The sequence below is a fragment of the Ranitomeya variabilis genome, chromosome 4, assembly GCF_051348905.1.
Source record: "Ranitomeya variabilis isolate aRanVar5 chromosome 4, aRanVar5.hap1, whole genome shotgun sequence".
NCBI classification, from domain to species: Eukaryota; Metazoa; Chordata; class Amphibia; order Anura; family Dendrobatidae; genus Ranitomeya; species Ranitomeya variabilis.
Window position 1 is genome coordinate 7,236,049 of NC_135235.1, and position 13,308 is coordinate 7,249,356.

At 50.7% G+C, this 13,308-nt stretch overlaps 1 protein-coding gene across 3 annotated transcripts in view; it reads right to left on the reverse strand.

The window, feature by feature from the left end:
* The window catches only part of ENO4 (enolase 4), a 57,134-nt gene that overhangs the window by 4,531 nt on the left and 39,295 nt on the right, over positions 1 to 13,308 (reverse strand). For 2 of the 3 annotated variants that reach the window (XM_077257907.1, XM_077257906.1), the window contains 5 exons: positions 4,990 to 5,154; positions 4,757 to 4,882; positions 4,028 to 4,217; positions 1,867 to 1,934; positions 733 to 850 (listed from right to left, as the gene is read on the reverse strand). In XM_077257907.1, the coding sequence (XP_077114022.1) occupies positions 733 to 850; positions 1,867 to 1,934; positions 4,028 to 4,217; positions 4,757 to 4,882; positions 4,990 to 5,154 (667 nt within the window). The remainder of the gene's footprint in view (positions 1 to 732; positions 851 to 1,866; positions 1,935 to 4,027; positions 4,218 to 4,756; positions 4,883 to 4,989; positions 5,155 to 13,308) is intronic. The other variant, XR_013214391.1, reaches the window with a different exon arrangement.

Consider the following 13,308-nt stretch of genomic DNA (forward strand, 5'->3'; position numbering starts at 1 on the left):
CCCAGGTCCTCAGAGTCACACAGACCACCCAGAGTCACACAGACCACCCAGGTCCCCAGAGTCACACAGACCACCCAGGTCCCCAGAGTCACACAGACCACCCAGGACCCCAGAGTCACACAGATCACCCAGAGTCACGCAGACCACCCAGGTCCCCAGAGTCACAGACCACCCAGGTCCCCAGAGTCACGCAGACCACCCAGGTCCCCAGAGTCACACAGACCACCCAGAGTCACACAGACCACCCAGGTCCCCAGAGTCACACAGACCACCGAGGTCCCCAGAGTCACACAGACCACCCAGGACCCCAGAGTCACACAGATCACCCAGAGTCACGCAGACCACCCAGGTCCCCAGAGTCACAGACCACCCAGGTCCCCAGAGTCACGCAGACCACGCAGGTCCCCAGAGTCACACAGACCACCCAGAGTCACACAGACCACCCAGGTCCCCAGAGTCACACAGACCACCCAGGTCCCCAGAGTCACACAGACCACCCAGGACCCCAGAGTTACACAGATCACCCAGAGTCACGCAGACCACCCAGGTCCCCAGAGTCACACAGACAACCCAGAGTCACACAGACAACCCAGCTCCCCAGAGTCACACAGACCACCCAGGTTCCCAGAGTCACACAGACCACTTTCCTGGACTGTGATTGGCTGCTTATTGGGGGGTCTATGAGGTAGTGGGGCGCCCTGAAGACGCTTTACAATATTGCAGACTTTTTACCTAGGGTGCCGCTGCGGGTGAGATCTTCCTCTATCGCCAGCAGTCTGTTGTATTTAGCCGTCCTCTCGCCACGCAGCAGACCGCCGAACTTCACGAACCTCACACCAAGCCCCACGGCCTGCGGAGTCAGAAAAATTGAGGATAAGGGTGAGCAGGGTGGAGAGTCTGGCCCCGCCTCCTGTGTGATCGGGGTGTAGAGTCTGGCCCCGCCTCCTGTGTGATCGGGGTGTAGAGTCTGGCCCTGCCTCCTGTGTGATCAGGGTGGGGTGTCTGGTCCCACCTCCTGTGTGATCGGGGTGGGGTGTCTGGCCCTGCCTCCTGTGTGATCAGGGTGGGGTGTCTGGTCCCACCTCCTGTGTGATTGGGGTGGAGAGTCTGGCCTCGCGTCCTGTGTGATCAGAGTGGGGTGTCCGGCCCCGCCTCGTGTGTGATCAGAGTGGGGTGTCCGGCCCCACCTCCTGTGTGATCGGGGTGGGGTGTATGGTCCCGCCTCCTGTGTGTTCAGGGTGGGGTTTCAGGCCCCGCCTCCTGTGTGATCGGGGTGGGGTGTCTGGCCCCGCCTACTGTGTGATCGGGGTGGGGTTTCAGGCCCCGCCTCCTGTGTGTTCAGGGTGGGGTTTCAGGCCCCGCCTCCTGTGTGATCGGGGTGGGGTGTCTGGCCCCGCCTACTGTGTGATCGGGGTGGGGTTTCAGGCCCTGCTTCCTGTGTGATCGGGGTGGGGTGTCTGGCCCCGCCTACTGTGTGATCGGGGTGGGGTTTCAGGCCCCGCCTCCTGTGTGATCGGGGTGAGGTTTCAGGCCCCACCTTCTGTGTGATCGGGGTGGGGTTTCAGGCCCCACCTCCTGTGTGATCGGGGTGGGATTTCAGGCCCCGCCTCCTGTGTGATCGGGGTGGGGTTTCAGGCCCCGCCTCCTGTGTGATCGGGGTGGGGTTTCAGGCCCCACCTACTGTGTGATCTGGGTGGGGTTTCAGGCCCCACCTCCTCTGTGATCTGGGTGGGGTTTCAGGCCTCGCCTTGTCTATGATCGGGGTGGGGTATTTAGCCCCACCTCCTGCGTGATGGGGGCGGGGTGTCTGGCCCCGCCTCCTGTGTGATCAGGACGAGGAGAAGGAAGGTAATAACAGGACGGTACCAGATCCACGGCGCCGTCCTCCGCACACTCCTCAAACGAGCAGCCCAGCACAGTCACCAGCCCCTCTCCTGGAAGAGGAAAGAGAAGTCGGGGGTCAGACGGAGCCTCCGCCGTGGAGGAAACACCTGACCTCCGTATAGCAGCCACTGATCAATAACAGGCAGCACGGGGGCTCGGTCAGCACTGTACTGTATATAGGGCAGCACGGGGGCTCAGTGGTCAGCACTGTACTGTATATAGGGCAGCACGGGGGCTCGGTCAGCACTGTACTGTATATAGGGAAGCATGGGGGCTCAGTGGTCAGCACTGTACTGTATATAGGGCAGCACGGGGGCTCAGTGGTCAGCACTGTACTGTATATAGGGCAGTAAAACCGCACAGTAATGACACCAAAGTATAAAAATAATAATAATAAAGAATTTATATAAATATATATATATATATATATATATATATATAATATATTATAATTGATGGACCACCACGTGTGCGATATTTATAGTGAAAAACCACTAGAAAATGGAAACCAAAGCTCCCGACATAAGGACCTGAACCAATAAGAACAGGACAGGGAATATTGATAATATTAATTAATTTATTTTATTAAGTGACAATAGTGACAAACATTAATTGAAAATATATAGACATAAAATTAAATATAAAAATACATATATTAGTAAAAAGATTTTTGTGCACACTAAAAGCCGCAACACTTATAGGGCAAGCCAAATCCTCATAATGAGTTATAGCATGTATGGCACATTATCCCAATATACACACTAAACAATATATAATAAATAATAAAAAATATATAAAAATATATAAAAATTATGTGTATAAAAATCAATTTGTGCCAGTGATATAAAAATATCACAAAAGAACTCCAAACAATTCACTCTCAAATATCAAAGTGACCATGAAGAAAATATACATAAGTGCTATGTGCAAGAGTTAAACCACCATTAAGAATACATAAGGTGCAAAGAAATGACCAAAAGGCCAAAAAGTGCTATGTGCCTATGGAAAAATGCCAGTTACTTACAATGATAGAGTAAGGGAATGACCCCAGGCTGCCAGCGGCTGATTAGTATGCACCCCTGCATACTAATCAGCCGCTGGCAGCCTGGGGTCATTCCCTTACTCTATCATTGTAAGTAACTGGCATTTTTCCATAGGCACATAGCACTTTTTGGCCTTTTGGTCATTTCTTTGCACCTTATGTATTCTTAATGGTGGTTTAACTCTTGCACATAGCACTTATGTATATTTTCTTCATGGTCACTTTGATATTTGAGAGTGAATTGTTTGGAGTTCTTTTGTGATATTTTTATATCACTGGCACAAATTGATTTTTATACACATAATTTTTATATATTTTTATATATTTTTTATTATTTATTATATATTGTTTAGTGTGTATATTGGGATAATGTGCCATACATGCTATAACTCATTATGAGGATTTGGCTTGCCCTATAAGTGTTGCGGCTTTTAGTGTGCACAAAAATCTTTTTACTAATATATGCATTTTTATATTTAATTTTATGTCTATATATTTTCAATTAATGTTTGTCACTATTGTCACTTAATAAAATAAATTAATTAATATTATCAATATTCCCTGTCCTGTTCTTATTGGTTCAGGTCCTTATGTCGGGAGCTTTGGTGTATATAGGGCAGCACGGGGGCTCAGTGGTCAGCACTGCACTGTATATAGGGAAGCATGGGCTCAGTGGTCAGCACTGTACTGTATATAGGGCAGCACGGGGGCTCAGTGGTTAGCACTGTACTATATATAGGGAAGCATGGGCTCAGTGGTCAGCACTGTACTGTATATAGGGCAGCACGGGGGCTCAGTGGTTAGCAGTGTACTGTATATAGGGCAGCACGGGAGCTGAGTGGTCAGCACTGTACTGTATAAAGGGCAGCACAGGGGCTCAGTGGTCAGCACTGTTCTAATATACTAATATACCCGTGTGGTCACTATGATAAGCTACAGAAGGGGCATAGTGACTTACCCTCCATCAGCCTCTCACCGTCGCCCCCGTGTGGTCACTATGATAAGCTACAGAAGGGGCATAGTGACTTACCCTCCATCAGCCCCTCACTGCCGCCCCCGTGTGGTCACTATGATAAGCTACAGAGGGGCACAGTGACTTACCCTCCATCAGCCGGACCGCGGCCAGCAGGTTGGACACTGTGCTTTCATTGGCGAGGGTGAGGACGTGGCCGCTGCAGACCGGGGCGCTGCTGCCCTGCAGGAGGTCGCTCACAGATCTTGATGCCGCATCCGCCAGCAGGTAACATCTGGAGCCGACGGCTTTTCCCAGCGCCTCCCACTGCGTCCTGTCCTGTCCGCAGAGAGAAGAGGGGCCATAACTGACGATCTGGGGGAACCCTGGGAGAAATGAGATTCACTACAAGACCCGAGCGGCGACCTCACCGGAGGCTTCGTCGGCTACCGCACCTCCATGGCCGCCATTGTCCTACAGCCAGAGAGTATCTCACTTGCTTATGATTTGTATAGCGCATGGAAAAAAAACAGCTGCTGCAGAACCTCTTCTATCGAGAGCAGTGTTTCACAAGCTCCAGTCCTCGTCACTGCCACCAGATCCCCGAATTGCAGAGGAGAGAGATCCTGCTTCCATCTCCGGCCATAAGGAAATCGTGGACATGTGATCTTCTGGGATCCGTGAGGACGGGATCTCTGCTCTAGATCACGGAGGGCTGGACATGGCCGTCCTTTTCTGCCGCAGCCATGCTGGATTCCACCCGCTGGCTGTTATGCGGCAGGACGTTATCACCGCGATGACGCCGTATGACATCACACCTCGCCAGTTATAACAGCACCTTGTACACGCGCATTATAAAGGGTTAATGGCGACATTACCTCTCTCCTGAACGGGTCCAGTAATGCGATGATGGCGGCGTGAGTGCTAATTAAGTCCACGTACAGGTCGACCATCTCGTCAGGACTCTTCCAGGTGCCGCTGACGACCTCGTATCTCCCTCTGTTCTGTAAAGATGCGGGAAATGTAACAAGGTGGAAGGTCGCCTGCGACTAATTAATAGAAAGCGCTTTATCTGTTCCATTTGCTTTAATCAGTGCAGCTCGCGACTTACATAGTCCATTAATTCGTGGGCCGCACAATTGATGGCTAAGTACACGTCTGTCCCCGGTTGTAGGCCGAGTCGTTCGCAGGCGTCTCGTACTATCTCCAGAGGTTGGTCCAGGCGGTCACAGGCGAGGACGAGGCAGCCGAGCGACGACACGCTCCTGACTACCGACTGCAGGGATTAGACACAAAGACAAGGACTTAACACCATATCCTCACTCCACGACACAGACAGGGCCGCTGCTTCTACAATGCCACCTCGCATCAGCTACTGACACGGTCGCCCCCCTCGTTCATGGCAGAGTGCGTCGGATCAATAGACAACCCTGGCACAATGACATCACTAAAAAGCTCCAGCAAGTGTCCAGGGTTGCAGAGCGGCCTTGGAAGAAAACACATTCGCAAGATGACTTCACTGCATTCAAACAGGCAACACTCGCATTCAAATCAGCCCTCACCTCCGCTAAACAGGCGACCTCACACCCCTCGTACCTTCCCGATCCTACAACCCCAAACAGTTATTCAAAACCTTTAACTCCCTCCTCCGCCCCCCCACTGCCCCCTACAACCTCCCTCATCTCTGCTGAGGCTTTGCCACACACTTCAAAAAAAGGGTAAGTTCACACAGGGCGTTTTTGCTGCTTTTTTTTTTATGCAGCAAAACCTGATCTTGGCAGGAAAGAAGCTGTGTCAAAAACGCAGGTTTAGGTGTGTTTTTTGTGCGTTTTTTGTGCATTTTTTTGGTGCGTTTTTTTTCTCTTTGTCCATGCTAAACTCCTTGGATTTTCAGCAGCAAAAACGCAGCAAATAGTGATACCTGCGTTTTTGCTGCGTTTTTTTCACCATCCATTCAAGTCAATGGGCGAAAAAAGGCAGCAAAAACGCTGAAAGAAGTGACATGCTCTATGTCCAAAAAACGCAGCAAAGCACAAAATACTGATCAAACAAAAAAACAATGTGTGTGCAAGAGATTTCTGAACTCTCATAGGCTTTGCTGGTATTGTAAAAAGCAGCTGAAAATTAACATTAAAAAACGCAGCAAAAATGCCCTGTGTGAACTTACCCTAAGATCGACCAAACAAGGCAAGTCTTCATTGTTCAACCACCACAACACAACCCCTTTGTATACCAGACCAATGCCCAAACCCCATAACCTCCCTGTCCAAGATCACTGAAGGGGGGCTTAATTGTCTCCTCTCCAAATCACACCTCACCACCTGTGCGCTCGACCCCATCCCATCCCACCTCCTCCCCAACCTCACCACCACACTGATCCCATCCCTAACCCACCTCTTCAACCTATCACTAACTTCTGGCACCTTCCCTTCTGCTTTCAAACATGCCACAATCACACCTATCCTTAAAAAGCCAACCCTCGATCCAAGTGCTATGTCCAGCTATCGCCCCATATCATTGCTCCCATTTGCATCCAAACTCCTGGAGCAGCACGTCCATGCTGAACTTTCCTCCCACCTCTCATCTAACTTGCTCTTTGACAATCTACAATCTGGTTTCCGCCCCATCACTCAACTGAGACTGCCCTGACCAAAATTACTAATGACCTACTTACCGCCAAAGCTAACGAACATTACTCTGTACTCCTCCTTCCAGACCTGTCCTCTGCGTTCGACACAGCTGACCACTGCTTCCTACTACCGATTCTCTCCTTTGGCATCAAAGACCTTGCCCTATCTTGGATCTCCTCATACCTCACCCTGTCCTCGATCTCCTCGTACCTTTCCAACCGCACATTCAGCGTCTCCCACTCCCACACTACCTCCTCATCCCACCCTCTCTCTGTTGGAGTCCCCCAAGGCTCTGTTATAGGACCCCTACTCTTCTCAATCTATACACTTGGCTTGGGACAACTCATAAAGTCCCATGTTTCCAGTAAAACCTTTATGCTGATGACACTCAGATCTCCCTCTCTGTCCCAGATGTCGCCTCTCTGCTGTCTAGAATCCCAGAGTGCCTACCAGCCATATCCTCCTTCTTCTCCTCTCGCTTCCTCAAACTCAATGTGGACAAATCTGAACTCATCATCTTTCCTCCATCTCATAGATCTTCCATACCTGACCTATCTATCGCAATTAACGACATCACGCTTTCCCCCATACCGGAAGTCCGCTGCCTCGGAGTAACCCTTGACTCTGCCCTGTCCTTCAAACCACACATCCAAGCTCTGTCCACCTCCTGTCAGCTCCCAATCCCTCAGATTATCCAGTTCTAATTACTAACACTAACCTACAAAGCCATCCATAACCTGTCTCCTCCATATATCTCTGAACTAATCTCCAGATATCTTCCCTCACGTAATCTCCGATCCTCCCAAGACCTCCTTCTCTCCTCCACACTTATTCGCTCCTCACCCATCCACCTCCAGGACTTCTCTAGAATATCCCCCATCCTCTGGAATTCTTTGCCCCAACACGTCCGACCACATTTGGATCCTTCAGACGGAACCTGAAAACCCATCTCTTTAGGAAAGCCTACAGCCTGCACTGACCATGCTGCCTCCACATCACTACCGGAGCTCCTGCAACCCCCGACCTACTGTCTCCATCCCCACCATCCTGTAGAATATAAGCCCGCGGGGGCAGGGTCCTCGCTCCTCTGTACCAGTCTGTCATTGTTAAGGTACCTTCACACTAAACGATATCGATAGCGATCCGTGACGTTGCAGTGTCCTGGATAGCGATATCGTTGTGTTTGACTCGCAGCAGCGATCAGGATCCTGCTGTGACATTTTTGGTCGGAGAAGAAAGGCCAGAACTTTATTTAGTCGCTGGATCGGTGTGTGTGACACCGATCCAGCGATGTCTTCACTGGTAACCAGGGTAAACATCGGGTTACTAAGCGCAGGGCCGCGCTTAGTAACCCGATGTTTACCCTGGTTACCATTGTAAAAGTAAAAAAAAAAACCACATACTCACATTCCGGTGCCCGGCGTCCGCTTCCCTGCACTCCTCCTGCATCCTGTGTGAGTGCCGGCCGTAAAGCAGAGCGGTGACGTCACCGCTGTGCTCTGTGGGAGATGCCGGAGATGTTCGGCGCTGACACAGGATGCAGGAGGAGTGCAGGGAAGCGGACGCCGGGCACCGGAATGTCAGTATGTGGTTTTTTTTTTTACGTTTACGCTGGTAAGCAGGGTAAACATCGGGTTACTAAGCGCGGCCCTGCGCTTAGTAACCCGATGTTTACCCTGGTTACCCGGGGACCTCGGCATCGTTGGTCGCTGGAGAGCCGTCTGTGTGACAGCTCTCCAGCGACCACACAACGACGAAACAGCGACGCTGCAGCGATCGGCATCGTTGTCTGTATCGCTGCAGCGTCGCTAGTGTGAAGGTACCTTTAGTTTACTGTAAGTGATATCTGTAATTTGTATGTGACCCCTTCTCATGTACAGCACCATGGAATCAATGGTGCTATATAAATAATAATAATACCAATCAGGGGACAGAAGCCAGAAAACCGCACAAATCACACACACTACAGAGCTTCGCCATTACCGTCTGATAAAAGAGTGGTCAGAACAGTCACAGGTTCAGCCGCACGTCGTGTCACTGCGCCATCGCCCCCACAGCTCTGCCGCACTAATGTCAGAAGCCACCAGATCAACTCTGTGTCCCGCAGACCTCAGGACACTTCCCCAACCAGACAGAGGATGTCCTCAACATGGCCGAGAGCGGCGGCATCTCACTGCAGATCACTGGGAAGACTCCTCTGTCCTCCTCCAGACTCCTGTATCCTCCTCCACACTCCTGTATCCTCCTCCAGACTCCTGTATCCTCCTCCAGACTCCAGTATCCTCCTCCAGACTCCTGTATCCTCCTCCAGACTCCTGTATCCTCCTCCAGACTCCTGTATCCTCCTCCAGACTCCTGTATCCTCTCCAGACTCCTGTATCCTCTCCAGACTCCTTTGTCCTCCCCTACATTTCTATCCTCCCTGCAGACTCCTCTGTCCTCCTCCAGACTCCTGTATCCTCCTCCAGACTCCTGTATCCTCTCCAGACTCCTGTATCCTCTCCAGACTCCTGTATCCTCTCCAGACTCCTGTATCCTCTCCAGACTCCTGTATCCTCTCCAGACTCCTGTATCCTCTCCAGACTCCTGTATCCTCCTCCAGACTCCTGTATCCTCCTCCAGACTCCTGTATCCTCCTCCAGACTCCTGTATCCTCTCCAGACTCCTGTATCCTCCTCCAGACTCCTGTATCCTCCTCCAGACTCCTGTATCCTCCTCCAGACTCCTGTATCCTCTCCAGACTCCTGTATCCTCCTCCAGACTCCTGTATCCTCCTCCAGACTCCTGTATCCTCCTCCAGACTCCTGTATCCTCCTCCAGACTCCTGTATCCTCTCCAGACTCCTGTATCCTCCTCCAGACTCCTGTATCCTCCTCCAGACTCCTGTATCCTCCTCCAGACTCCTGTATCCTCTCCAGACTCCTGTATCCCCTCCAGACTCCTGTATCCTCCTCCAGACTCCTGTATCCTCCTCCAGACTCCTGTATCCTCCTCCAGACTCCTGTATCCTCCTCCAGACTCCTGTATCCTCTCCAGACTCCTGTATCCTCCTCCAGACTCCTGTATCCTCCTCCAGACTCCTGTATCCTCTCCAGACTCCTGTATCCTCTCCAGACTCCTGTATCCTCTCCAGACTCCTGTATCCTCTCCAGACTCCTGTATCCTCTCCAGACTCCTGTATCCTCTCCAGACTCCTGTATCCTCCTCCAGACTCCTGTATCCTCCTCCAGACTCCTGTATCCTCCTCCAGACTCCTGTATCCTCCTCCAGACTCCTGTATCCTCTCCAGACTCCTGTATCCTCCTCCAGACTCCTGTATCCTCCTCCAGACTCCTGTATCCTCTCCAGACTCCTGTATCCTCTCCAGACTCCTGTATCCTCTCCAGACTCCTGTATCCTCTCCAGACTCCTGTATCCTCTCCAGACTCCTGTATCCTCTCCAGACTCCTGTATCCTCTCCAGACTCCTGTATCCTCCTCCAGACTCCTGTATCCTCTCCAGACTCCTGTATCCTCCTCCAGACTCCTGTATCCTCTCCAGACTCCTGTATCCTCCTCCAGACTCCTGTATCCTCTCCAGACTCCTGTATCCTCTCCAGACTCCTGTATCCTCTCCAGACTCCTGTATCCTCCTCCAGACTCCTGTATCCTCCTCCAGACTCCTGTATCCTCTCCAGACTCCTGTATCCTCCTCCAGACTCCTGTATCCTCTCCAGACTCCTGTATCCTCCTCCAGACTCCTGTATCCTCTCCAGACTCCTGTATCCTCTCCAGACTCCTGTATCCTCTCCAGACTCCTGTATCCTCTCCAGACTCCTGTATCCTCTCCAGACTCCTGTATCCTCCTCCAGACTCCTGTATCCTCTCCAGACTCCTGTATCCTCCTCCAGACTCCTGTATCCTCTCCAGACTCCTGTATCCTCTCCAGACTCCTGTATCCTCTCCAGACTCCTGTATCCTCTCCAGACTCCTGTATCCTCTCCAGACTCCTGTATCCTCTCCAGACTCCTGTATCCTCCTCCAGACTCCTTTGTCCTCCCCTACATTTCTATCCTCCCTGCAGACTCCTCTGTCCTCCTCCAGACTCCTGGTGGAGCAGCGGCGCGGGGCTCACGTGACAATGACAACCTATGCAGCCACACAATGCAGTTGTCTGTCACCCCAGCCTCCTGCAGGGAAGATCTGCATGATCCCACAGTCACTGCTCCCAGAGCGTCCTCAATCAGTATAACGGCACCGACCTGACACTGTCTGTAGTCACTGAGCACAATCCTGATCACAGGTATCAGTGTAATCAGTATAACGGCACCGACCTGACACTGTCTGTAGTCACTGAGCACAATCCTGATCACAGGTATCAGTGTAATCAGTATAACGGCACCGACCTGACACTGTCTGTAGTCACTGAGCACAATCCTGATCACAGGTATCAGTGTAATCAGTATAACGGCACCGACCTGACACTGTCTGTAGTCACTGAGCACAATCCTGATCACAGGTATCAGTGTAATCAGTATAACGGCACCGACCTGACACTGCCTGTAGTCACTGAGCACAATCCTGATCACAGGTATCAGTGTAATCAGTATCACAGCACCGACCTGACACTGTCTGTAGTCACTGAGCACAATCCTGATCACAGGTATCAGTGTAATCAGTATAACGGCACCGACCTGACACTGTCTGTAGTCACTGAGCACAATCCTGATCACAGGTATCAGTGTAATCAGTATAACGGCACCGACCTGACACTGTCTGTAGTCACTGAGCACAATCCTGATCACAGGTATCAGTGTAATCAGTATAACGGCACCGACCTGACACTGCCTGTAGTCACTGAGCACAATCCTGATCACAGGTATCAGTGTAATCAGTATCACAGCACCGACCTGACACTGTCTGTAGTCACTGAGCACAATCCTGATCACAGGTATCAGTGTAATCAGTATAACGGCACTGACCTGACACTGCCTGTAATCACTGAGCACAATCCTGATCACAGGTATCAGTGTAATCAGTATAACGGCACCGACCTGACACTGCCTGTAGTCACTGAGCACAATCCTGATCACAGGTATCAGTGTAATCAGTATAACTGCACCGACCTGACACTGCCTGTAGTCACTGAGCACAATCCTGATCACAGGTATCAGTGTAATCAGTATAACGGCACTGACCTGACACTGCCTGTAATCACTGAGCACAATCCTGATCACAGGTATCAGTGTAATCAGTATAACAGCACCGACCTGACACTGTCTGTAGTCACTGAGCACAATCCTGATCACAGGTATCAGTGTAATCAGTATAACGGCACCGACCTGACACTGCCTGTAGTCACTGAGCACAATCCTGATCACAGGTATCAGTGTAATCAGTATAACGGCACCGACCTGACACTGCCTGTAGTCACTGAGCACAATCCTGATCACAGGTATCAGTGTAATCAGTATCACAGCACCGACCTGACACTGTCTGTAGTCACTGAGCACAATCCTGATCACAGGTATCAGTGTAATCAGTATAACGGCACCGACCTGACACTGCCTGTAGTCACTGAGCACAATCCTGATCACAGGTATCAGTGTAATCAGTATCACAGCACCAACCTGACACTGTCTGTAGTCACTGAGCACAATCCTGATCACAGGTATCAGTGTAATCAGTATAACGGCACCGACCTGACACTGCCTGTAGTCACTGAGCACAATCCTGATCACAGGTATCAGTGTAATCAGTATCACAGCACCGACCTGACACTGTAGTCACTGAGCACAATCCTGATCACAGGTATCAGTGTAATCAGTATAACGGTGCCGACCTGACACTGTCTGTAGTCACTGAGCACAATCCTGACCACAGGTATCAGTGTAATCAGTATAACGGCACCGACCTGACACTGTCTGTAGTCACTGAGCACAATCCTGATCACCGGTATCAGTGTAATCAGTATAACTGCACCGACCTGACACTGTCTGTAGTCACTGAGCACAATCCTGATCACAGGTATCAGTGTAATCAGTATAACGGCACCGACCTGACACTGTGTGTAGTCACTGAGCACAATCCTGATCACAGGTATCAGTGTAATCAGTATAACGGCACCGACCTGACACTGTCTGTAGTCACTGAGCACAATCCTGATCACAGGTATCAGTGTAATCAGTATAACAGCACCGACCTGACACTGCCTGTAGTCACTGAGCACAATCCTGATCACAGGTATCAGTGTAATCAGTATAACGGCACCGACCTGACACTGCCTGTAGTCACTGAGCACAATCCTGATCACAGGTATCAGTGTAATCAGTATCACAGCACCGACCTGACACTGTAGTCACTGAGCACAATCCTGATCACAGGTATCAGTGTAATCAGTATAACGGTGCCGACCTGACACTTTCTGTAGTGACTGAGCACAATCCTGACCACAGGTATCAGTGTAATCAGTATAACGGCACCGACCTGACACTGTCTGTAGTCACTGAGCACAATCCTGATCACCGGTATCAGTGTAATCAGTATAACTGCACCGACCTGACACTGTCTGTAGTCACTGAGCACAATCCTGATCACAGGTATCAGTGTAATCAGTATAACGGCACCGACCTGACACTGTGTGTAGTCACTGAGCACAATCCTGATCACAGGTATCAGTGTAATCAGTATAACGGCACCGACCTGACACTGTCTGTAGTCACTGAGCACAATCCTGATCACAGGTATCAGTGTAATCAGTATAACAGCACCGACCTGACACTGCCTGTAGTCACTGAGCACAATCCTGATCACAGGTATCAG